General features: G+C 48.3%; 1 protein-coding gene across 1 annotated transcript in view; it reads left to right on the top strand.

Moving 5' to 3' along the window:
* Window positions 1-27,459, top strand: part of CRAMP1 (cramped chromatin regulator 1) — a 1,037,800-nt gene that overhangs the window by 704,166 nt on the left and 306,175 nt on the right. The window contains exon 14 of the mRNA XM_078662937.1: window positions 12,717-12,798. Coding sequence (XP_078519063.1) covers window positions 12,717-12,798 — 82 coding nt within the window. The remainder of the gene's footprint in view (window positions 1-12,716; window positions 12,799-27,459) is intronic.

Genomic DNA, 27,459 nt, shown 5'->3' with positions numbered 1-27,459 from the left:
TAGGGACGCGTCCCAAACCATTGGCACAGAAACCACCTCTTCCACTTATAAAAGCCCCGCTCAAACTTCCCCTAACAAAGGATATTTCAGAGGGACTTACAGAGGCAATAACAGTGGGAGAGGATGTAGTTCTAACACCTGCAACTCCCCCACCACAAAACAGTGACTTCCCTCCACTCCCCCCCAGACCATTACACTCTGGTCGGGGGAAGACTATCACAGTACCTACCTGTCTGGAATTAGATCACCACAGACAAGTGGGTAAGACCAATTATCTACTATGGTTACTGCCTGGAACACACTCACCCCCCCCCCCCCTTCCCTACATACCTTCTAGACAACGTCCAATGTCCACAGAACATGGGTTTACTCCCTTTATTTCCTCATTCCAAAAAAGTATGGCACTCTCGGCCAATATTCGATCTCAGACCGTTAAACCTGTACATACAATACGACCACTTCCAAATGGTCACGCTACAACAGGTCCTCTCGCTGCTCCAACAAGGTCGACTTCCTTGCCACTCTAGATCTCAAGGACACCTACTTCCACATTCCTATTCACCCTGCTCACAGAAAATATCTATGGTTCGAAGTGGACGGACAACATTACCAATTCAAAGTCCTTCCATTCGGGGTCACGACAGCACCCAGAGTCTTTACAAAATTTCTCGCGGGGGTAGCAGCCCACTTAAGAAGACAACACATTCATGTTTTTCCTTACCTAGACGACTGGCTCATAAAAGCCAAGTCACGCAGCGATTGTGTACAACAAACACACAACACAATCCAGCTGCTGCATTACTTAGGATCCACAATAAATCTCACCAAGTCACATCTCCAACCGTCCCGCACACAACAGTATCTAGGTGCAACAATAGATACTTCCAAAGCCCTTGCATACCCCAATCCAGCCAGAATAGCCAGTATGCAAGCCCTCATAACAAAATGTTCGAGGCATGTGGGCTGCTGAATTCATATCTATGCATAGATCGCCGCCTAGTGTTGGGTCCGGATGATTGCACATTGTTGTCCTGGAAGAGTCTTCGAAGTATCAAGAGATAGGTGGCTCCTCCCCTGGACTACAGTGCGCATAGGCCTCCTCTCCATCCTCAGATTGTTTTTTTCCGCCATTGGGTTCGGATGTACTTTCTTTACTCAAGTTCGGAAACTTTTTCTAAAGGCCAAAAGGCCTTCGGGGTCGTCGGTATTGTTATTTCGATCGGTGCCGAGTACTTGTTCCAGTTCTTTTCGAGCAGGACGTCGAAGAGAGCCGCGTGGCCTTTTCGACACCACAGGCCCGATCATCGATGGAACGGAGCCCGTTCAAACGGTGCCCCCTTTGTAATTCTAAATACCCACACATCGATGTACACCCTGTATGCAAGAAGTGTCTATCTCCGGAGCACAATGAGGCCAACTGCCTAGCTTGTGCCAAATTCAGATCAAAGAAGACGCTTCGACTTCGGCGTACAGCGAGACAAACGATGGCGAAGCCAGCGCCCGACCCGGTGAATATCTTCGATGAAGAAGATGATGAGGTCGTCGAGACTGAGGATCCAGAACAGCAGTCGGATCCCGGTTCGGAGCATGACTCCCAACTATTATGAAGACGAGGAAGGAAGCGTCGAGAATGAAAACGTCGTCGAGGTAAGGGACGACGCATTGGCCATCGGAGCCGGCGATGACGACTCGAGCGATGAACCAGGCCCAACAGTGAGTACGGGGCCCGATACGGACACGGAAAGACTTCCAAGGGCTCAGGTCGAGGCATCGCCAACAGGCCGTAGCCAAGATCATGACGAACATTCTATAGCCCCGCGTCTCGGCCCGGCTAAGAATATATCACACGAGCCATCGGTCGAACGTTACCAATCACTGGTTACACCGAAACCGAAAGCCATGGAGTCGAAAACGAAACCGAAACTGCTGGAGACAGTCTTCGGATCGAAGAGTTCGGATCCATCGGGTTCGACAAAGAAAAAGGGTGTTGACAACCCTGCAGGGTCACAAATAAAGGGTGTCGACCCGAAGATCGGTACGCTGAAGTCCATATCTAAAGTCAGGCATGTCCAGCCGACGAGGTCGACGTCGACGGATAGCGACACAAACAAGGGACTCGAGTCTTGGAAGGTTCTCTATCCGAAGCAACGAGTCGACAGACCACAGTTCGTCAAAGGCCTCGAGCCGAAGTCCAAGACCGGCTCAAAGGACCACGTTGAGTCGAGGCAGAAGACAGCGCCTCCAACGCAACAGGTGCCTAAGTCAACGCAAGGCCAAAAACGTATTGGCGAAAAGACAAAGTCGGTCGGACCGATGACGACGCCAGCCCCAAAGAAGGTCAGTCAGTCGACGACTACTACGCCACCGATAAAATTCGGACTGCCCCCTACTGCACGGCCTAAGGTGCTCGATCCGAAGACAGGGATCGAACCGTCCAAAAAGGTGTCAATGGGGAAAAGGAGTCATTCTCTAGAAGAGGACATTGTGTACCAAGAGCCCTCCTATGACGACCAGTCTAAGCTACATATCGACTCCGACACAGGCAGACTTACTATTTATCAGAGGAAGGTCAGGTCAGAAAATCCTCATGAAACGTATAAAATTCCACTCAAAAAGAAAAGGGATTCTTCCACATCACCTGTCCTTTTTGAGACTGTAAGTTACCATGGCCAAGACACCTCTGCATACTCACCCACACGCAATGATGAGGATATGGAGTATGACTAAAATGAAGAATTTAATTACCCTGTGGACACGGATCAGGATGACCAGACTCAAGCCTGGACAGACCCTGTCGACCCGGGGGAGTCACAGGCTATTCCTGACACTCCTTCTTATCCTGTCAAAACTTCGCCAACAGAGGATACAGCGGCGTTTAACGCATTAATAGAAAGGGCAGCACACAATCATGTTGTGGAAATGCATGCTGACCCAATTGAAGAAGACTTCCTATTTGACACTTTTTCCACTTCAGAGAAATCAGTCAAAACATTGCCAATGTTAAAAGGTGTCCTTAAACACGCAGGAGACATTTTCAAGGAAACCACAAGAGCAAGGGTTGTTAACCCCAGAATCGAAAGAAAATACAGGCCGGCACCTGTGGACCCTACATATATTAAGTGACAGCTGCCATTAGACTCTTTGGTGGTATCAAATGCTCGTAAGCGTGCCAACTCACAAACCACTGGTAATGCTCCTCCTCCAGACAAGGAATCTAAGATATTAGAAGCTTCTGGAAAAAGGGTGGCTGCTCAAGCAGCTAATATATGGAGAATTTCTAATACACAAGCGCTATTAGCCAGATATGATAGGGCTCATTATGACACACTAGAGCAACTGCTACAACATTTGCCTGATGCCTACAAGAAGGGAGCAGAGACACTGATACAAGAGGGAAAACTCATATCTAACGCATCTATTAAATGTGCGCTAGACGCAGAAGACACCGCAGCCAGGGCCATCAATACAAGTGTCATGCTCAGGAGACATGCTTGGTTACGCATCTCTGGGTTCAAACCGGAGATTCAAACCACATTATTAAATCAGCCTGTGAACCCTGATTATTTATTTGGTCCTGATGTGGACACAATATTAGAGAAGATTAAAAAGGACACTGAGACAGCCAAGTCTATGGGTGCCTTGCAGTCACAACAGTTCAGAGGAGGCTCCTTTCGTCGCTCCGGTAACAGAGGAGCTGCACGAGGCCAGGCATCCCAGCAGACTCCATACACTAAAGGGGGCACGCAAACCACCTATAATAAAAATAACAGAGGTGGATACCGTGGCAACAGCAGCAGAGGACGAGGGAATAATAACACCAGATCCTCCGCCAATACTAAACAGTGACGCCTTGTCACTGCCCCCAGACCATATAACACCGGTCGGGGGGCGATTACAACAGTTCCTGCCAGTCTGGGAAAGCATTACCACAGACAGGTGGGTGAGACAACTTATCCAGTTCGGCTATTGTCTAGAGCTAACCTCCACTCCGCCCAACATACCCCCAAGACACCGTCCTATGTCCGCAGAGCACAAACACTTATTGCAGCAAGAAGTCATCGCATGCTGCAAAAAGGGGCCATAGAACTCGTACCTGTACAGGAACAGGGTACAGGGGTATACTCGCTGTACTTCTTAATCCCTAAAAAGGACATGTCTCTCAGGCCAATACTAGACCTCAGGCCCCTAAACCAATACATCTTGTCAGAACATTTTCACATGCTCACTCTACAGCAGGTTCTACCATTGCTCAGTCATGGAGATTTCCTCGCAACACTAGACCTGAAAGACGCATATTTCCACATACCGATACATCCAGCACACAGGAAATATCTCAGGTTTACCATACAGAATCAGCACTACCAGTTCAAGGTCCTGCCTTTCGGGGTGACAACAGCCCCCAGGGTGTTTACCAAGTGCCTAGCGACAGTAGCTGCGCACCTACGGAGGAACCATATTCACGTCTACCCCTACCTGGACGACTGGCTTATCCAAGCAAAGTCAGCCCAGCAATGTGCCAGCCACATGTCATGCACTATTCACCTCCTATACAGCCTCGGGTTCTCATGAAACTACCCAAAGTCTCATCTTCAACCCGCCCACGTACAACAGTACCTGGGAGCAACAATAGACACTCTGGCAGCAAAGGCGCAGCCAAACTCGGCAAGAATCAACAGCATTCAATTACTGATTCAAAAATTCAGACCCCAACACTCGCTCACAGCAAGGGTGTTTATGCAGTTGATAGGCATGATGGCCTCCTGCATCTTCATAGTCCCGCACGCGAGACTACACATGTGTCCGCTTCAGGAGTGCTTAGCACGGCAGTGGAACCAGGCTCAAGGACAATTAACAGACCTAGTGTTGGTGACCGGTCGCGCATACAACTCTCTGCATTGGTGGAACCCACAAAACCTTTGCAGGGGACGACCGTTCCAAGAGCCTGTACCACAAATAGTGCTGACGACGGACGCATCTCTCCTGGGGAGCGCATGTCCTCCATTACACAGTGCAGGGACTATGGACGACACAGCAAAAGAGGATGCACATCAACCTGCTGGAACTGATGACAATCTTTATGGCAATGAAGGCGTTCAAAGTACATTTGTGCAACAAAGTAGTGTTGATCCGCACTGACAACATTACTGCCATGTACTACATACAGAAGCAGGGAGGGACACACTCTCAGCAGTTGTCCCATCTAGCGCAAAGCATGTGGAAGTGGGCCATTCAGAGGAACATATTCCTCATGGCGGAACACCTCCCAGGCAGGGACAACCAGATGGCGGATCTGCTCAGCAGACACAGCCACCAGATGCATGAGTGGGAAATACATCCCTCAGTGCTACAACCGTACTTCCAGCGGTGGAGTCACCCAGAGATAGACCTGTTCGCCACAAAAGAAAACGCAAAATGCCAAAGCTTCGCCGCCAGGTTTCCACACCCGCAGTCTCAGGGCAATGCGATATGGATGAACTGGTCAGGCATATTTGCGTACGCTTTTCCACCAGCCCCGCTCATACCACTAGTGGCACGCAAACTACGACAACACTCAATGACCCTCATCCTAGTTGCTCCAACATTGGCGAGGCAGCCGTGGTACACCACGTTCCTAGAACTTTCCGTGGTGCCTCATCAAAGGCTGCTATTAACACCCAGTCTTTTAACGCAGAGCCATGGAGACATTCAGCACCCAGATCCGCAACAGTTGATCCTTGCGATCTGGCTCCTGACGTCATAGAGTTTGGTTACCTGAACTTGCCTCCTGACTGCATGAATATTATCAAGGAGGCAAGAAGACCTACAACCAGAGCATGCTATGCGTCAAAGTGGAAACGATTTGTCATTTATTGTAACAATAATAACGTAAATCCGCTAGATGCATCAACTCAAAACATCATATGTTATCTGTTACATTTACACAGATGCAATCTAGCCTACAGTTGCATACGTATACATTTAGCTGCGGTGGCAGCTTATCTTCAAAACAGGAAGCACCTTTCAATCTTCAGAGTATCTGCTATTAAAGCTTTCATGGAGGGACTCAAACGAGTGATTCCTCCAAGACACCCACTTTCACCTGTCTGGAACCTGAACGTGGTTCTACCCAGACTGATGGGACCACCTTTTGAACCTCTACACTCGTGTGAAATTCAATTCCTAACGTGGAAAGTGGCTTTTTTAGTGGCTATTACATCACTTAGAAGAGTTAGTGAGCTGCAAGCCCTAACTATTCAGGAGCCATTCATCCAAATTCATGCAAATAGGGTAGTGCTACGTACAAACCCTAAATTTATGCCAAAGGTGGTATCCCAGTTCCACATCAATCAAACAATAGAACTGCCAGTGTTCTTCCCAAATCCAGATTCAGTGGCAGAAAGAGCTCTACATACACTAGACGTCAAAAGAGCTCTCCTGTACTATATAGACAGGACAAAACATTTCAGGAAAACTAAGCAACTGTTTGTTGCCTTTTCACCACAGCATAAAGGCAACCCCATTTCCAAATCAGGTGTAGCCAGATGGATTGTTAAGTGCATACAAATTTGTTATCAAAAAGCTAAACGCACATTAACAGTTCCCCCAAGAGCGCATTCAACACGCAAGTTAGGGGCATCCATGGTTTTCCTAGGAAACATTCCTCTAGAAGAAATATGTAGAGCAGCCACATGGTCTACCATACATACATTTACCAAACACTACTGTGTAGATGTACACTCCAAGCAGCTGTAGGACAGGCTGTTCTCAAGACTCTTTTTCAGACTGCTGCAGCTGGCACGGGCAACCACCGCTAAGGGGGAGACTGCTATCCATTCTATGCATAGATATGAATTCAGCAGCCCACATGCCTTGATCGGAATATGCTACTTACCAGTATGCGTCTGTTCTTGGCATGTAGGGCTGCTGACATTCATATCGCCCGCCCTCCTCCCTGGTGCCTGTCGCAGCTGTAGCACTCAGAATTAATCTCTAGCATGGACATCACTTACTGTATCATACTCCATCTCTGCCACAATGGCGAAAAACAATCTGAGGATGCCCATGCGCACTGTAGTCCAGGGGAGGAGCCACCTATCTCGTGATACTTCGAAGACTCTTCCAGGACAACAATGTGCAATCATCCGGACCCAACACTAGGCGGCGATCTATGCATAGATATGAATGTCAGCAGCCCTACATGCCAAGAACAGATGCATACTGGTAAGTAGCATATTCCTTCAACTTCAACACTCACTACCAGCTTGAGTGTTCATGCAACTAATGGGGATGATGGCCTCTTGCATCTTAATTGTCCTTACGCAAGACCCCAGATGCGTCCATTACAAGAGTGTCTAGCACAACAGTGGAACCAAGCTCAAGGTCAACTTACAGATCTGGTGTTGGTGGACAGCTGCACATATCGCTCACTGCAATGGTGGAGCACACAACATCTTTCCAAAGGGCGGCCGTTCTTTAACCCGGTTCCACAAATAGTGCTAACAGCGAACGCATCGCTCACCGGCTGGGGAGCTCATCTCTTAAACCACACCATTCAAGGTATGGGGACCCTTCAACAGAAACTCCTCCACATCAATCACCAGGAGTTACTGGCCATATTTCTCACTCTAAAGTCATTTCAGAAACATCCCCTAGGCAAAACTGTCCTCGTCCGGACGAACAGCATGACAGCACTATAAACAAAAACAGGGGGGAACACACACTCTGCAGCTTTCACGCCTAGCACAAAGCATTTGGAGATGGGCCATTCCCCAAAAGATGTACCTCTTATCAGAGCATCTACCTGGGATACACAATCAAATTGCGGATCTGCTCAGTCGTCAGCAACAGCAGATTCACAATTCGGAACTTCATCCACAAGTTCTTCATCCGTTTTTTCAAATGTGGGGCCACCCAGACATTGATCTGTTTGCCACACATTTAAACACAAAATGCCCAAACTTCGCCTACAGGTATCCACACCCATTGTCCAAAGGCAATGCGATACAGATGAACTGGTCAGGCAGATTTGGGTATGCTTTTCCGTCTCTCCCGCTCATTCAGTTACTGGTACGAAAGCTCAAACAACAGCCTCTCACAATGATCCTGGTTGCCCCAACATGGGCCCGACAACCATGGTTCACAACACTGCTGGAACTCTCAGTAGTTCCACACCAAAAGTTGCACCTTTCCCCAAAGCTTCTCACACACAACCATGGAGAGATAAGACATCCAGAACCAGCTCAACTGATCCTAGCGATCTGGCTCCTGAAGTCTTAGAGTTTGGTTACCTCAATCTCCCACCAGACTGCATGAAGGTCATTAAAGAAGCTAGACGTCCTACCACTAGAGCATGCTATGCAGCTAAAAGGAAAAGATTTGTTGTTTACTGCAATAACAACACAATCAATCCACTATATGCTTCAACTCAATGCATGTATTTCCTGCATCTACAAAGATGTAATCTGGCATACACATCCATACGATAACATCTTGCTGCTATAACAGCTTACTTACAAAACAGATGACACTTGTCATTGTTCAGGGTACCTCCCATCAAAGCATTCAGGGAAGGCCTTAAAATAATAATTCCTCCCAGAATTCCACCCTTTCCAGTATGGAATCTAAACATTGTCCTTACTAGGCTCATGGGTCTCACATTTGAACCTTTACATACATGTGAGTTACAGTTCCTGACATGGAAAGTAGCTTTCCTTGTGGCCATCACCTCTCTCAGAAGAGTGAGTGAACTCCAGGCATTACCAATACAAGAACCATTTTTGGAAATGCATCACAACAAAGTGGTTCTTGGGACAACCCCTAAATTCTTACCTAAATAGTTTTGGCTTTTCACCTTAACCAGTCTGTTGAGCTCCCAGTCTTTTTTCCTCAACCAGACTCAGTAGCAGAACGAGCTCTTCATACGCTTGACGTCAAGAGATATTCTTAACTACATTGAAATGACAAAAACTTTCAGGAAAACTAAATAACTTTTTGTAGCATTCTCACCACCACATAAGGGAAATCCTATATCAAAACTGGAATTGCCAAATGGATCGATAAATGCATCCAAATATGCTACCAAAAAGCAAAGCGTACATTATCCATTCCCCCTAGTGCGCATTTCACACGCAAGCAAGGGGCATCCATGGCATTCTTAGGAAACATCCCCATTCATGACGTTTGCAAAGCAGCAACATGGTCTACACCATAAACTTTCACAAAACACTACTGTGTAAATGTGTAGGCAGAACAAGCTGGTGGGGGCCAGGCTGTACTGAGAACACTTTTTCAAACTACTGCAACACATACGAGTAGGCACCGCTAACGGGGTAACTGCTGTAGAGTCTATGCAAAAGTATGCGATCTACAGCTCATATGCCTCGAACGCAAATGCTACTTACCAGTATTCATCTGTTCTTGGCATGTAGAGCTGTAGATCCGCATACTTCCACCTGCCTCCCCGGACACCTATGTGTTGCAGTACTATCTTACTCAGATACATTACACATGGACATCTTTTCTATTTCTAACTAACTTCATGACCCTTTATGGTGAAAACAATCAGGAGATGGAGTCGATGCCCATGCGCACTACTAACCAAAGGAGGAGTCACCTATCTTATGACTAAAAAGACTTCTACAATAACAAAGTGCAAAGATCCGAGCCCAACACCAGATGGCGATCTATGCCAAAGTATGCAGCTCTACAGCTCTACATGCCAAGAACAGATGCATACTGGTAAGTAGCATTTTCCTTTCTTCCAGGTTGACATATTGGACTTTTCTGCAGAGTGCTAGTCTCTCAAAACAATATTTGACCATTTGATAATGATCTTTCAAATATTTTGTCTAATATGAAATACATGGCTCAAGGATCAGCTGCTAACTCTCTCGTACACTGAATACATGTGAATATTAGTTAAGATTTGTGTCATTTTTTCACAGAAAATGTATTCTTATCAGCATTACTTAAATTGCAACATTAGTGGACAGATAACTGGCGGAAAATGTTCTGGATATAAAAATTTTAATTTGTGCGTCACAGACATGTTTAAAAAAATGGTTTAAAGTGTTATAGTGGTTGATGCAAGACTGTTACGCTTGGGTATTGCACAGTGCCACTCATATTAGGAACTTGGAGGCTATCTGATCAGGATTATTCTAGCAAACGGTAACTTGTTTGGCCCTAAATTATTTTAAGTCTTAGTAAAAAGTTAATTAATTGTACTGGAGAAGATGGGTGATATAAATATATTTAAAAAACTGTGGTATCTTCAAGTTCATTTAATCATTACCTTAACATTTGAAGGTCAAAACGATTGTACTGGGAGCAATTCAGAAAGAGGCAAATCTATGCATGAGGAAAAATAAATATAACCAAAAGAGACCTTGTAGGAAGCATACCACAATAATGTCTTCTTAAGAAAAAGTTTAAGAAATAAACATGCTGTAAGACACCGAGTGGTAGTGCAGTTTCCCAAGTGATAGCACAAATATATAGCTCATAGGATGTAAGACAAATGCTTGCCAATATTTTGATGTTTTAAGGTAAAATATAAAGATATTAGTATTGAATTTCTGGGAACCCCTTTAAAGGTGGTGGGATGATGGTCCAATCAGTAATTATTGTTGATATTTCACCCCTGGAATCACACTGGAAAGGTAATGACCAGACCAAAGTTGATGACATTTGAAATAACATTGTTGCAACCCTAGTGACTTAAATAAGCAGCAGGAAAAAATAAGCGAATTTGGTAGCTTAGGATAAGGAAGGAACAAAACTCTTCACTGTAGAGCAGAGACAAGGTGAAGATGCAGCAGTGCCCCATAACTGTTCTCATATAAACTCCATCTTATTCTCTGACTGCAGACAACTTTAGCTATATATTTAGAGCGCTAATGAGATCATATAGCGCCACAGTATGTCGTAACTGGTTACATGGTGCTATTGACATAAATTATGTCAATGGTGAGGTGACTGTAGTTGTTTTCTACTTCACATTTTCACATGCTTGGAATAAAGGTGTCATTCTATGGCTAATGTGTGTATCACAAGCATAACACAAGCCAGCTCTTTTGGCTTTGCAAGTGCTTGTTTTGAATTGCAGCCTACTGTGTTCTCATTCGTAAACTAAAGTATAAAAACATGGCTTGATGGAATGCCTGAAGGAATCTCAGCCAATGATAATTACTTGGGCTGCATTCCACCCTATCATTATTTTGAACTCCATTCCACTTCAGTTCGGGTCTAGCTTTATGTAAATCAGTCTTGACCCTGCTCCAGTGAGAACAGTCTAGCCCACACTGCTCAGTCTTGACCCTGCTCCAGTGGGAACAGTCTAGCCCACACTGCCAAGCCAGGTTGTCAGTAACAAACTAGGCCATAAAACAAGCTTAAGCGCTTCAAGTGGCTATGTTAAAACGAAAGAAGTCAATTGGGAATCCTGTCAATCTATGGAGTTTCTCTGGGACATTACACTGTGGTTGCTGCATCTGCAGTAAAAGAAAAAAAGCTAGAATGCAATTCTTCTGGCAGCCTAACTGTAGGGCTGAAGGATTTTTCGCATTCCAGGGATATCTATATAGTAATGCAAAAATACCATACTATATTATTTGTGATTATCAATCTCTGGCCCTAATTTTGCTCGTCTACAACTAGTTTTGCCGGTGGGTCAGAAAGATTGTTACAACAAACAAATGATGGACGGAATTCTGACAATGCAAACATTCTCCCCCAGTCAAAAGATCTGGGTTAAATCCACCGTTCTTTTGCCCACTACGCCACCCCAATTTGGACCCAGCCATATGCAAATCAGTCTTGACCCTGTGCCCCATTGGAACAGTCCAGACCGAACTGCCAGACAAGGTCCTCCCTGGACCGGAAACAAGCATCCTGGGACAGGTTTCAGGGTATGTCACCCTTCTTCAGCCAGGCTAGCTTGAATCCTGTGGCATAGTGAGCAAGGGACCCACGTCTGGGCATACCCATCCCACTTAGGGCGAAGTGTTACAGCAAGCAAATGATGGATGGAATGCTGACAATGCAAACATTCTCCCCCAGTCAAAAGGTCTGGGTTAAATCCAACGTTCTTTTGCCCACTACGTCAGAAAGATTGACCATCCCTTCCCTTTATTTTTAAGAATGGGATCCCAATTTTGTATTTCCAATTCACCTTTGTTGGTTTTCTCAACCTTTTTGTAAGTTTTACTAACTGCTTGGATTTGTCCCATAATTTTTTTCCCTGTTAATAAGTATGTATAATAAATCCTGCTTTCATTCCGGACACTTTGTCAAACCCTGTTGAAATTTTGCTTTTAAGCAGATATGTCAAACTATTCTGTAACTGGAAGCCGTACAGCAATTATTTTCTCATGCTGTTTGCTAATTAATGTGTTTACTAATATTTGGCATATCAGAAAAAGGTTATAACAAAGGTGAAATTTTGTCAAACAACTAATATAAGCTAGTTAAATTGTTTTTATTCCTGTCAATTTACCTTCTGTTATTGGAAACTATTAGTGTAGTTTCTTTACTGTACAGTCTATAGTTCTGGACAAAGAGGGTAAGAGAAATATTAATTATTAATTAATCAGTCTACTTGGTTTAACTCTAGATTGAGATTACACAAAGCTGCTTCTGGCATAGGAGTGCTTATTACTGACCTACATGTGAAAAGGGCCTTGAGTTTGGCATTGCTTTACATGCTGTTCTAAATTTTATTTTTCGTGACCCTGTAGAGAACGCTGCTTCCCAGACCATCTGGTAACACATCACCACCCGCCTACTCCTTTTCCATTTTATCTAATTCATCTGTGACAGGTAAGTTTTTTTGTAGATCTTAGTAGAGTTGTCAATTTGGTTCTACCATAACATCAGTGTGATTTACTAAAATGTGAGAACTTAGTTCAGTGAGCGCTAAACTTAAAGCAGCGAGTGCTGGAGTTTGATTATAGCTTGTTTTATCTCAACAGGTTCAGATCTCATCTTGAAAGAATTTTGCTGTTCAAACCAGCTTATGTATACCTTTAGCTCTCATTAAATCTCATCTGTAAAGCATAGGGTTGTTCAGAAACACAAAGGGCAACCCAGTATAGGTCAAACCCAAATGCTGTCTACAGTGTTGCATACTTTATGCAAAACAAAAGTTAGGAACTATGAATAGTTCCCTGTCCGTAGGTGGAGGTTGCAAGCATGTCATGAGCTGCTTTTACTTATATCAGGTTGGCTTGGATGGTATTTTAGCAATTATATACTGTAACATTGTCCCTGGAAAAGAAACATTTATTTAGTCTTTTTTTTTTTTTTTTGCACTTTGTGGTTAACGTGGATAAAGACTTAAAGACTTTGGGTCTGATTGAGTCTTAAGGACAGCTGTGCTTGTGATGGAGGTGTGGTGACGGTCTGGGACCGGTGCACCTGCGGTCTGACCGCAGAAGTTGGTGCATTGGCGAGTTGGGCGGTCGGACTGCCATGGGACTGCTTCAGCCGCCAGGGTTCTGTGATCCCTGGAGGTTGCACAACAGTCATTGGAAGCAATATTACAATGTTCCCCGCCGCCAGCCTTTTCATGGTGGTGAGCCCACCATAAAAAGGGTTGCGATAGGGAGTGTTGCGATGGGGAAAGAAGCAGGGCGCTATTGCCCCTGTGCCATCGGGAAGTATGCAGGGAGGCACATGTGTGCTCCCCCTATATACATGCATCTCCCAGTACCTGCATGGCATGGACTGCACAGTCCATTCCGTGCTGGTAGGGGCTGTGGCACTCCAATTGCAGTGCCTTTTGAAAGGCACTGCCATGCCAGCTGCCTGCCAGACTACAAAAAAAACTCGTAATCTGGCGGGATGCAGTGAACGTTGGGCTGGGGGAGGGGCGCTGGCGTGCCGGCCTGCTCACAGACCGCCAGTCGTAATCCGGCCCTTACATGTGAGATGGGCAGATTTAGTGTCTCATTGGTGTAGTTTATGCAGTCAATAAAAAGGATCAGCCCACCACCTAAAGAAAGAGAACTTCCGGTAGTTTCTAGATTTTGCTTTGTGTATATAGTATATATGCTGATACACAGGGTGTAATATGTGATTTGTTATCATTGAGGTGTTGGGTAGGGCCATAACTTGAGAGGCGGAAAAACCTTGTCATCTTTTTCATGTCTGTTTGTTTTAATGAAATGTATTTAACTAAAGCCAGGGTGCAAGAGGTTCAATTTGTGCAGCGACGTGCATAGTGTGATGCAGCATAGTGTGATGCAGTAATAATCTTAGGGTATAATCTTAGGGTATGATCAAAGTTCATAAGGAACTATTTCCTGATGGATACTTCTAACTGCAGATTTCTCAACTTAGAATATCCCCCAAGGGCCAGAATGGATCTTGAGAATTTTGTAGCAGTGTTCCCGCGCACCGAAAGGTGGGCGGTTTTGTGCGGACTCTAGACCTTTCCAGATGTGACGCAGCATAGCCAGATTTTAAGCGCTAGCCCTATGTACTGATGTTGGTTTTACTCTTGATGCTTTTATCGACGTGGATCTGGACTTTCACTCCCAACGTGTCAGTGTTCAGATGATTCATAAAACTCTTCACCGCGTGCTTGGGTACTATGTCTACACCACAAACTACAGGATTCAAGCAGTGCTGAGACCGCAGGCTACAGATGTTGATCATGTGCTTTTGAGGGGGAAGTCATGCAATAAGTGCTCTTTATTGCACTTGGTTCAACACCGGAAGGCAAAATTGTGAGTCACCTCAGTCTCTAAGCAGGTCCCTCTCCAAGTCACGTGCCTAGTCCCCATCAGAGGGCCTTTCCCTTGACCGCTCCACTTCCTGCTCAGAGCCTTCAGGTTAGTCGAAGTTCACAAATTAAAAAGCAAAGTGAGACTTAATCCCACACCTCTGACACCAAAAAGAAAGCATGAGAGTGTCTAGATGATAGTCTCACTCCCTCTAGGTCACTGGCCAAGGAACAGATTCCTTTGTTGGTTGCAATGCTCCCCTAAGCCGCCGTCAACCCCGTAGCAGTATGAGCCCTTCGAAATGCCATGCTGCAAATCTTAAGTGTGCCTCTGGCTCCCTCTGGTGAGCCTTCGGAGCCCATGAAATTGCAGTGGTCTCTAATCAGGTTACCACCAGCGGGTTCTTCCCCAGCACATTCTATCCTTGTTATAACCATTATTGGGCCTGTACTGACACCGCTGCGGATTTCCACTTGGGCTTAGAGATCCACCCTCGCCAATGCCGCCGATAAAGACTTCACCAGCATGGCAGTTGAAGTTCTCTTCCAGGGGATCCTCATCAATAGTCATAAGCATTAGAATATTCCCGCCCATGCGCGGGACCCCGGAAACACTATATTATATGTGCCCCACATATATATATATATATATATATGCAATTGCAGCCAAATAAACACTAGAGCTGAATCATGCTGTAAGAATGTGTTCGAGGCATGTGGGCTGCTAAATTCATATCTATTGCATAGATCGCCGCCTAGTGTTGGGTCCGGATGATTGCACATTGTTGTCCTGGAAGAGTCTTCGAAGTATCACGAGATAGGTGGCTCCTCCCCTGGACTACAGTGCGCATGGGCATCGACTCCATCCCCAGATTGTTTTTTTCCGCCATTGGGTTCGGATGTGATTTCGCCGTCTCCTGTTCGGAATCGATAAAACTATTTCTTTAAGGCCAAAAGGCCTTCTTTACTTCGTCGGTATTGTTCGCGTTCGGTCTCGTGTGTACTCCAACTCTTCGAGTCGGATATCTGAGGAGTCGGGTGACTCTTCGTTCATCGAGGCCTTGTCGACGCAGCAAGACCCCGACGACGCGACGATGGAACGGAGCCCGTTCAAGTACTGCCCCGTGTGTGGATCGAAGTACCCACACATCGACGTGCATCCGGTATGCAACAAGTGCCTGTCGCCGGACCACAACGAGGCCAACTGTACGGCCTGCTCAAGATTCAGGTCGAAGAAGACGCTCAAGATTAGGCGCGTGGCGCGCCTCGAGGCCCAGCGATCGGCACCGGCGCCGGCAGACATCTTTGGCGACCCCGAAGCAGACGAGCAAGAGCTTCAACTGCAGATCTCACCTACATCGGCGGAGGTCGAGGCCGACTACGGACGGAGTACCCGTTGAGGACCTGGACCTAGACGAATACGTCGAGGAGGTAGGGGACGACGAAGAGGTTTATGGGGCCGTGGAAGATAGCTCGGAGGAAGAGCTATGCCCCGTACGTACAATTACTAAGGCTCAGGTCACGGGATCGCCACTCGGCCTTACCCACAACCCTACTCCTCAGTCCTCGGCCCCGCCTCCTGGCCCGGCTACAGACATACCAGCGGAGCCTCCACTATACAAATCGAAACCGAAACCATCGGAATCGAAAACAACAAAGATGGCCGACAAACCATCGACATCGAAGACGTCGGGGTCTACATCGAAACCATCGTCTTCGGAGCCCTCGAAGCCGAAAAAGGCTGTCGAACAGGCTAAGGCACAGAAAGGGGCCAAGGAGGCCGGCTCGAAGAAGGTCGTCGAGCCAGTGTCGAATAAGGTGGTCGAGTCGAAGAAGACGGTCGACACACCTTCAGCCAAGACTGCCGCACCGACAGGCAAACGTACAGTCGAAGCGAAGTCATCGAGGGGCACCGAGCCAAAGTCTGGAGCCTCGACGCAGTCGGATAAATCTGATGCTCCAAAGTCTGCGACGTCGACGACTAAGGCCGGGACGGTCAAGCAGAGCGCAGCTGTCGAAGGTGCGTCCGCGCCTCCGCCACCCAGGGAAAAATCATCGACGCTCGGCTCTTCCCCTGCGGGTGGACAGAGGTCGTCGGTCGGATCGACGAAGCCGTCCACTTCTTTTACCAAGCAAGTCTCGGACTCCCTGAAACGGTTAAGAGACAAGGCGTCGGAGCCGACCACACCATCGGTACCGAGGACCAGTGTTCCACTGAAGAAGCCTTCCATGCCGATCCTCTATACACTACCACCAAAGGTGGCGCCGAAGGTTTTTGCACCTCGTACGGTGCCCGAGGACCTCTGAGCCATTGAGGCAGACTCAGCTTAGCGGAGGCTTTGGTCGACCACCTTTGTCTGACGAACAAGGGGAGCATTTTATCGACGCCGACACGGGTAGATTAACGCTCTACAAGAGGAAAATTACGTCCCAACCTGTGGAATCATATGTAATACCTCTAAAGAAGAAAAAGCCTGCACCAGACAGGCCAGAACTTGTTGAACACATTCCACAACGGCCTAGGCGGAGTCCTACCCCTTCACCCACTTGCTCACATGGAGATGAGGATGAACAAGATCAGGGGTATAACTTCCCAGACAATACTGACCCTGATGCGCAGCAGGACTCATGGGGAAACTCTGGTGATCAGGGGGACCAGCAGGGGGTCGGTGACCCACAGATGTATGGGGTGAAAACTTCTCCAACTGAAGACTCTGCGGCATTTAATGCTTTAATTGAAAGGGCGGCTGCAAACCATAAGGTGGAGATGCATGCCGACCCTGTGGAAGTTGACTTTTTGTTTGATACTTTCTCAGCATCAGAGAAGACTGTGAAAACACTTCCAATGCTTAAGGGGGTTCTCAAGCATGCCACGGACATTTTTAAGGAACCCACCAGAGCGAGGGTTGTGAACCCACGCATTGAAAAAAAGTACAGGCCGGCACCTGGGGACCCTACTTATATACGTGGCCAGGTGCCTCTAGACTCTTTGGTGGTCTCAAATGCCCGCAAAAGGGCGAATTCGCAGACGACGGGTGAAGCTCCTCCCCCGGACAATGAGTCAAAAGTGCTGGAGGCAGGGGGCAAAAGGGTGGCTGCGCAGGCAGCCAACATATGGCGCATATCTAACACACAAGCCCTATTAGCCAGGTACGATAGGGCGCACTATGACACCTTAGAGCAGCTCTTACAACACCTTCCAGACCAGTTTAAAGAAGGAGCTGAGTTGCTGATACAAGAGGGCAAGCTCATTTCTAACGCTGCAATTAAATGTGCGCTAGACGTGTCAGATACAGCAGCGAGAGCAGTCAACACAAGTGTTATGTTACGGCGTCAGGCATGGCTCCGCATCTCAGGGTTCAAGCCAGAAATACAGACGACTATCCTCAATCAGCCCGTCAATCCGGACAGACTGTTTGGGCCGGAGGTTGACACCACCCTCGAGAAGATCAAAAAAGATACTGAGACAGCTAAGTCCATGGGGGCGCTTCAGTCTCAGCAATTCAGAGGAAACACTTTTCGTCGCTCAAGTGCGCGGGGTACTACCAGAGGACACTTGGCACAGCAGTCACATTTCGGCAGAGGAGGCGCCCAAGCCTTGTACCCGAAACAGAATAGAGGTGGTTACAGAGGCAACAGCGCCAGAGGCAGAGGCAACAATAGTTCCCGTTCTTCTGCTGCCAACAAACAGTGACTCTCTGTCCCTACCCCCCGACCATCCAACACCTGTCGGGGGGAGACTCCAGCAGTTCCTGCCAGTCTGGACGTCCATCACCACAGACAGGTGGGTGAGGAAACTTATCCAGTTCGGTTATTGTTTGGAGTTAACGTCCACTCCACCCAACATACCCCCAAGACAACGACCTATGTCAGCAGGGCACTTGCACTTATTGCAGCACGAGGTTCTTGTAATGCTGCAGAAAGGCGCAATAGAGCTCGTGCCAGTGGAGGAAGAAGGCACAGGGGTTTATTCCCTGTACTTCTTAATCCCAAAGAAGGACGGCTCGCTCAGACCCATTCTGGACCTGCGCCCCCTCAACCTGTACATACTCTCAGAACATTTCCACATGTTAACACTGCAACAGGTTCTTCCATTGTTAAACCAGGGAGACTTCCTCGCAACCTTGGACCTCAAGGATGCTTACTTTCACATACCACTTCACCCATCCCACAGAAAATACCTCAGGTTCACCATACAAAACAGGCATTACCAGTTCAAGGTCCTACCCTTCGGAGTGACCACTGCCCCCAGGGTGTTCACAAAGTGTCTGGCGACTGTGGCGGCACACCTCAGGAGACAACACATACATGTCTACCCTTACCTAGACGACTGGCTTGTTCAAGCAAAGTCGGAACAGCAGTGCGCCGCAGACATGTCCCACACGATTCACCTCCTTCACAGTCTGGGGTTCTCACTGAACTATCCAAAGTCGCACCTTCAGCCAGCCCATGTGCGGCAGTATCCAGGCGCGTCAATAAATACTTTGACTGCTACAGCTCAGCCGAACCAGGTGAGGACCGACAACATCCAGTCGCTCATCCAAAGGTTCAGACCGCAACACTCACTCCCAGCGAGAGTGTTTATGCAGTTGATAGGCATGATGGCCTCCTGCATCTCCATAGTCCCGCACGCAAGGTTGCATATGCGTCCGCTCCAAGAATGCTTGGCGCATCAGTGGACACAGGCTCAAGGACAATTGAAAGACCTAGTGTTGGTGACCGGTCGGGCATACAGCTCTCTGCATTGGTGGAATCCACACAACCTTTGCAAGGGCCGACCGTTCCAAGAGCCTGTGCCGCAGATCATCATGACGACGGACGCTTCTCTCCAAGGATGGGGAGCTCATATGCTCCACTACACGGTGCAGGGACTATGGACGACACAGCAAAAGAAGATGCACATCAACTATCTGGAGTTGATGGCAATCTTCATGGCACTCAAGTCCTTCAAGGTACATCTGTGCAACAAAGTCGTGTTGATCCGGACGGACAACATGACTGCCATGTACTATATCCAGAAGCAGGGGGGTACGCACTCTCCACAGCTGTCTCATCTGGCTCAGAGCATGTGGAAGTGGGCCATTCAGAGGAACATTTTCCTCATGGCGGAACACCTCCCGGGCAAGGACAATCAGATGGCGGATCTGCTCAGCAGGTACAGCCATCAAATGCACGAGTGGGAGATGCATCCATAAGTACTCCGCCCGTACTTCCAGCAGTGGGGTCATCCAGAGATAGACCTGTTTGCCACAAGGGAAAACGCAAAATGCCAAAGCTTTGCCGCCAGGTTCCCTCACCCACAATCGCAGGGCAATGCGATATGGATGAACTGGTCAGGCAGATTTGCGTACGCTTTTCCCCCAGCACCTCTAATACCGCTGGTGGCAAGAAAGCTAAGGCAACACTCGATGACACTCATCCTGGTTGCTCCAACGTGGGCACGCCAACCATGGTACACCACGTTTCTAGAACTCTCCGTGGTACCGCATCAAAGGCTGCACCTCACACCCAGACTTTTGACGCAGAACCATGGCGACATTCAGCATCCAGATCCGCACCAGCTCAATCTGGCGATCTGGCTCCTGAGGTCTTAGAGTTTGGCTACCTTAACCTGCCTCCAGAATGCATGGACATCATCAGGGAGGCACGTAAGCCCACTACAAGAGCTTGCTATGCGGCAAAATGGAAGCGGTTTGTCATTTATTGTACAGCACATAAAATAAACCCGCTAGATGCATCCATTCCTAACATCATCTGCTATTTGTTGCATCTTTACAAATGCAATCTAGCGTACGCTTCCATTAGGATACACTTATCCGCCATAGCGGCTTATCTTCAAAACAGACAGCATCTCTCTGTTTTCAGAGTGCCTGCCATTAAAGCTTTTCTAGAAGGGCTGAAGCGGGTCATTCCTCCCAGGACCCCGCCCGCTCCAGTATGGAATCTCAACGTGGTCCTCACTAGGTTGATGGGCCCGCCTTTTGAGCCTCTACATTCGTGTGAGGTTCAGTTCTTGACATGGAAAGTGGCTTTCCTCATTGCTATCACGTCTCTAAGACGTGTTAGTGAGCTGCAAGCGCTCACAATACAAGAGCCATTTATTCAAGTCCATTCAAACAGGGTAGTGCTCCGCACTAACCCCAAGTTCCTTCCAAAGGTGGTGTCACAGTTTCATGTCAATCAGACGATTGAACTGCCCGCATTCTTTCCAAACCCAGAAACAGTAGCGGAAAGAATGCTCCACACGCTGGACGTTAAAAGGGCATTAATGTACTACGTTGACAGAACACAACACTTTAGAAAGACACAGCAACTTTTCATTGCCTTCTCAGCACCGCACAAAGGCAACCCTATTTCCAAAGCTGGAATAGCCAGGTGGATCGTTAAATGTATTCAGATTTGTTATCAGAAAGCTAAACGCACTTTAACGGTCCCCCCCAGGGCGCACTCCACACGCAAGTTGGGGGCCTCCATGGCATTCCTAGGTAATATTCCTTTGGAAGACATTTGTAGAGCAGCCACGTGGGCTACACCACATACATTTACCAAACATTACTGTGTAAATGTGCACTCCAAACAGCAGGCAGCTGTAGGACAGGCTGTTCTCAAAACTCTTTTTCAGACTTCTGCAGCTGATACGGGCGGCCGCCGCTAATGAGGGGACTGCTATGTATTCTATGCAATAGATATGAATTTAGCAGCCCACATGCCTCGAACTGAATATGCTACTTACCAGTATGCATCTGTTCTTGGCATGTAGGGCTGCTAACATTCATATCGCCCACCCTCCTCCCCGGCGCCTGTAGCAGCTGCAGATTACTTCTTGCATTTCATCACTAGCATGGACATCATTTCTACTATCGCACTCCATCTTTGCCACAATGGCTAAAAACAATCTGGGGATGGAGTCGATGCCCATGCGCACTGTAGTCCAGGGGAGGAGCCACCTATCTCGTGATATTTCGAAGACTCTTCCAGGACAACAATGTGCAATCATCCGGACCCAACACTAGGCGGCGATCTATGCAATAGATATGAATGTTAGCAGCCCTACATGCCAAGAACAGATGCATACTGGTAAGTAGTATATTCACAACCATACATGAATAACATGCATTAGAAACATGAGAAACAACAATAAAGTTTGTTTTGGAACTGTTTTAATGCTCAGAAAACAGTAGAAATTCTTATAAAACACTGAAAGCATAGGAAGCTCCCAGGCTGCATTGCAAACACCCAGTCTAAAAAGACTGAAAAGCTAACCTGTAGCTGCATGCAATAAACTGACACCGTGCCTTTAAGGCACTCCTGTCCCCCAGCTTCCCATCATGCCCCAGGGGTCATAGTTAGGTCAGTTGTTCTTTCCGGCTCCTTCAGGAAAGATCCTGGTGACACAGCTCCACTCATTTCTGATTTCTGTCAGAAGTTCACTTCATTTTCACAACTTTTTTGGCTTACTTCGACGTTTTACATCTTGTCAAGTAAGAATCTGTCTTTTATTGACCGCAATTTTGGCTTTTTCTCCTTGAAAATGCCTTCTCTTTTTGATACCTGCCCTTCTTGTGGAAAAAAGAAGGCCAAGACAGACAAACAAAGTCTGTATACTTTGTTTGCCTGAAGATCATGGTCCAAGGACCTGTCCTCACTGCAAAGCCCTGTCAGGAAGAACTCTGAAGGACAGGGAGAGGATTCGCATATTTGGCCTGGCTAGGTCATCCAGAGGAAGGTCTCCGGTAAAGAAGGGCTCCAAGAGGTCTAGAACGCCTTTTAAGGACAAGACTTCACGCCCTTCAGCTTCAGCGTCGGGCTCGGCGCTAAGAAAAGATCTACCGGTGGGTCATTTATCTAAAAAACAACCTTCGACGGCGGGCTCGCCGTCAAGAAGAGTTTCAGGTACGTCGTCGACGTCGAGATTTCAAGACCCTCCGCCGTCGTCAACTCGGCGACGATCGGCGTCGAGGAACAAGAGCCCTCCGCCGACGTCAACCCGGCGACGTTCGGCGTCGAGGAACAAGAGCCCTCCGCCGACGTCAACCCGGCAAGGATCGGCGTCGAGGAGCATCACACCTCCGCCGTTGTCAACTAGGCGACGATCGGCGTCGAGGAGCAGACCTCCGCCGTCGTCAGAGCGACGTTCGGTGTCGAGAACAGGCTCACCTCCGTCGTCGCAGATACAGCGATCGGCGCCGAGAGCCCAGAGTCCTCCGCCGTCGACAACCAGGCGTCGATCGGCTTCGAGGGTAAGAGCTCCGTCGTCGTCTCGTCGACGTTCGGCGTCGAGGGTGCCAAATACCCCTCCGCCCTCGTCGCGTAGACCCTCGACGTTGAGATTGGCTATTCCGCCGTCGTCCCAGAGACGTTCGGCGTCGAGTAAGAGGCATGTTCCGTCGTCGGCTGCACGCCGTTCGACGTCGAGGCATTCCCGAACTTCACCAGCCTCTCGCCGGCATCGCTCGCCGTCGAGGCATTCGACGTCGAAAGACCACTCGATGTCGAAGCGAAAAGAATTGCGGAAGCATGCAGGCTCGACGTCGGGAGACTCCCGACCGACGTCGAGACCTGCTTCAGAGAGATCCAGAGAAGGATCAGTGATTCTGGTGACGGAGTCAGCGTCCCGCCACTCCTCCTCGCATTCATCCAGGCGAGATGCCTCAAGGACAGCCTCTCCAGAGACCAGAAGCCCTGCACGCAAGTCGCCTTTGCGTCGGACGGAGCCTTCTTCTACGGAGGTGCGGTTGTCCCCGAGCTGGAATCTGCCGTTACATCACTGGCGAGATTCAGGGGCTACAAGGCGAATGCAGGAATACGCCAGTCCTATGCACAGGTCTCCTCTTCAAAGATTGGTTGAAGAAGCGGACAGGCGTAGCCCACCCAGGCACAGTGTCCAAGCTGAGAGATCACCTGTGAGGAGGCCTTTTAGATCTCGTTCCCCCAGAAGGGAACATCGCTCGAGATCAAGGGATAGGAGAAGTGCTCATCACAGAAGTAGAACACGTCTACTTCTTCTTCCTCCTCTACCCACTCGTCGAAGAGGGACTACTCCCCCACACTTTCGGATAGCCCTATGTAGGAATGTAGATCCCTGACTATGGTTGCCCCCAACTTTTTGCCTGGTGTTTTGCTGGTTTTCTGACTCAGTTGACCTGGGGCCCTGCTATTCAGGACCCCAGGCCCACTGCTCTCTCTGTTAAAATGGATTCCATGTACCTTAGGTACATATCTAATTGGATACTGAGTCACCTTATCAGTCCCTGTACAGTGTACCTTAGGTACCCAGGGCATAGGTGTACCCAGGGCCTACCAGGGGCTGCAGCATGTATTATGCCACCCCTGGCTGGCCATCCAAATCTGACACAACTGGCTGCACGACAGCTGGGGCAAGGTGGTGTAATCACCCTTTGCTTTAGATATAGTATACCTATATCTAACCCTAAACTGGGCACATGTATTCCTATCAGTCACTCCTATGGCAGGCCTTAACAATCCTGAAGGCAGAGTGCTTGGAATAGTGTGAAATGGTGCTCTGGCATGAGCTGAGCCCGTTTGCAGCTTGCGGAACCAAGTCCTAATACCTGTTCCATGATAACGCATACCATATACTCTTAAGTGCATTATAATCCTCGCGGTTATATGCCAACTCTGGTATCACTTTATCAAAACATGTCGAGTAAGGTGTCATACGAATTGGAATACTAACCCCTCGCCAATTCTGGTGACGGGGTTAGCATTCCACCCTTCTAGAGGGACACGACATGTTGGTAACCTGTAACCCCGGTTAAAGTCAGACAGAGCCTTAGCTCCACAAAATGGATGCTGCCACCGAGACACAAGTCTGCCCTCCTGTTGCTGGGAGTCCTCCCAGCGCAGGAGGCAAGGACAAAGGGTTTCCTGTCAGGGGCGTTGCCAGCACCGTCCCAGACAGGATTTTGTGTATCCTAGGTAGGCAGGGCTTTAGAGGAAGGTGACTGCAAGTGGCACCCCGGTGCTCACTGTGCATAGGCCGGCTTGAACCAGTTCCAGGGGCACACCAGACCCTGAGCTGGGGAAAAGCCCGCAAAGGAGAGGGGTGTAACCACCCCCCTCCTGGTCCCACCCATAGGGCAGGACTTAGTCGCGTGCCAGCCCCCTTTTGCAGGATAAAGGTAGGAGCAGGCCCCCTTTCAAATTAGATCAATCTTTGAATCCTGAACCGACCTTCTACACGAAGAACTCAAGACTCTTCTCAAGATTTCTCCCTTGTGACTAAGGAGTAGTCACCCTGCAGCAGCAGGCACCAACCAAGCATCGCGGTTTGTTGCCAGTCTCTCCTTCGGATCAAGACTGCTCCAGCACGACGAGAACCGGCTTCCCTGGCACCTCTGACCTCAACCTACATCATCAGCCCAGCTGTGATCCGTGGGTGCGACGAGACCTCCAGGGACCGGCCATCTTCAGAACTGCACGACGCTTGTCCAGCACGACCACCGAGTGACCCTCGACCGAGTGCTTTGGGGTAAGAGAAGCCCCGACCCTGAGCAGCTCCAGCACCGAAGTACAGCCCCCTTGCATCCACGAGATCTGCGTGGGGCCCTTCTGCTCTTTGCTGCTCACCGCGTTGTCCAGGTCACTTGCCCGTTGGCTAGTGGCCCTTTTACGACGCTTCACGACGACAAACACCGCTGGTCTGGTTGCTCCAGACTGGCCCTTGCTCCCCTCCAACAGAGGAGCACCCCGGACCCTCCTGGTCCACTGCAGACTCCATTTTAGGTCCACCGCGTGGGCTTGAATTTGCCAAGACTTGTTGCCCCAATCCTGGGTCCAGCGACGTCGACAGCAAGTACCTCCGTGGGACAGCTCGCACCTCCATCCTGGTCGCCGACAACGCCTCCTGGTCCGAGAGACTGCAGAGCCCAGCAGCGCCCACTCACCTGGTCGAGGTGACTTTGTCCGGTGCCATCCTGGTGCCCACCTAAATCACTGGCTAGTGATTCAGAACTTGGTCCCCTCTGCTTACAGGTCTTCTTCTTCCCTGATCCAGGCTTGGATCACCACGAACTTCTTCACTGGCCGCCTGCCAGCAACTTCTTTTCTTCAGGCTCCTGGTTCGACAACGAGGGTTTCCGACGCAACTTGAATCCTATGCAGCCGCAGCCCCTGGGCTAGGTAAACTGAGTACTCCGGTGCTCCAGCATAGTCCAACACCCTAAGTGTTCGGATCCACTCTTGTTTTCGACCCACCTAGTCGGGTTCGCCCGAGAACAGTAACTTTACAACTACTAGCCTCCATAGACTTTTTCCCGCCTTACGCGTGAGAGTTCCCACTCTGCACACGACGTTCACAGGCCTCCTGCTCCTAATCTAAGTGTTTAGTATTGTAGGCCTAGCGATTCCAAAGTCTATGAGAATAGTTACTTACCTGCTAGTAATTCGCATTCCACTTCTTGTGTATATGGTTTTTCGTGCCCCTCGGGCATTTGTGTAAATTGTGCGACTTTCAGTATTTCTTTAAGAGTTTTGTTGTGTGCTTAGCTCCCTGTCTCATAAAGAGCCAGGGTAGTCCTGTTATAAATAAATATACTTTTTTTTTTATAACAACTTGTGTGGTGTCCTTTCACCTGGTGTTCAAGGGGTAATGTGATGGTAAAACAGCTGGCTTAACACGCCCTCTAGAGTCTTAGCCTTAGACTGCTCGTATCCATGCTACTAGGATAGCTGGTCTATAAGGTTGACTTACAACCAATCATCAATAAGGGTTGTTTGGACTGATACATAGTGATCACTAGAATAGTGAGCACTGCATATCAGGCCAACTTCTCACATTGGTGAGCAGCGGTTGGGATTTGAGCTTGCTGTTGTTTAACCACACGTATCCTAAGAATATCATTTGAAAGATCACATAAGTACTAAGGTACATATAACTTAGCTTAGAATACTCTGAGTTCTACTGAACCAGCTGTTGTAGCTCCTAGGGCCTAGCACACCCTAAACTACAACTCTAGCAAGGGATCAGTAGGTAAACATATAGTGTAGGTAAGTGCACCACTTACACCTCACTAGAAAAGCATGTCTACCCATGGAGAGTCTTCAGAGACTCCCCTTGTGGTTAGTGACCCTCCACAGGTCATCTCAAGATATGCAGCTCTCAGTTTCCAGGAGATGAGACAAGTGTGTACCTCCAGGAAACTGAAACAGGGGTCTAACCCCACCATTCCCTTTCTGATAGGTCTCTTAGAGACTTATGATGCTAGGAAAGCATCCCAGGCAGATGGGAATATGCCAGCCTTAGAGGGTACTCGTGGTGATCCAGACCTCCTTGACACTGAAAATGCAGTTGGGGAGGAGGATCAAGAGGAACTCTCTGGGGATGAGGCAGACAGGCCTGAACTAGTCAGCAGACTCACTAGGGCCAACTTAGACCTGCTTGGGAAAGGAGCTGGGGGCCCCCCAGTACTGACCCTAATCAGGCCTAACATTGGAGTTAGGAGAGATAGATCTCCTTCTAGGGACTCCAATAGATCTCTGCACTCTAATGCCTCTTCTCAGAGGAGAAGGAACTCTCCCCAGAGGAGATGGACTTCCCCTCAGAGAATAGAGCATGAAGCCAGAATGAGACAGGCTACTCTGAGGATTGAAAGGGAAGAACTTGCCCTGGCCAAAGAAAAGCTTGCCTTTGCTAGAGAGCAGCAGATGAGTGGGGTAGTTCCCACTGGTGGCAGCAATCTCCCAAGAGATAAAGAGAAGGGTTTAGATACTAAACACCTGACGAAGATAGTGCC

The sequence above is a fragment of the Lissotriton helveticus genome, chromosome 10 (genome assembly GCF_964261635.1).
Source record: "Lissotriton helveticus chromosome 10, aLisHel1.1, whole genome shotgun sequence".
Classification (NCBI taxonomy): domain Eukaryota; kingdom Metazoa; phylum Chordata; class Amphibia; order Caudata; family Salamandridae; genus Lissotriton; species Lissotriton helveticus.
Note: the sequence above shows the minus strand (reverse complement) of the source record. Positions and strands in the feature narration are given on the sequence as shown.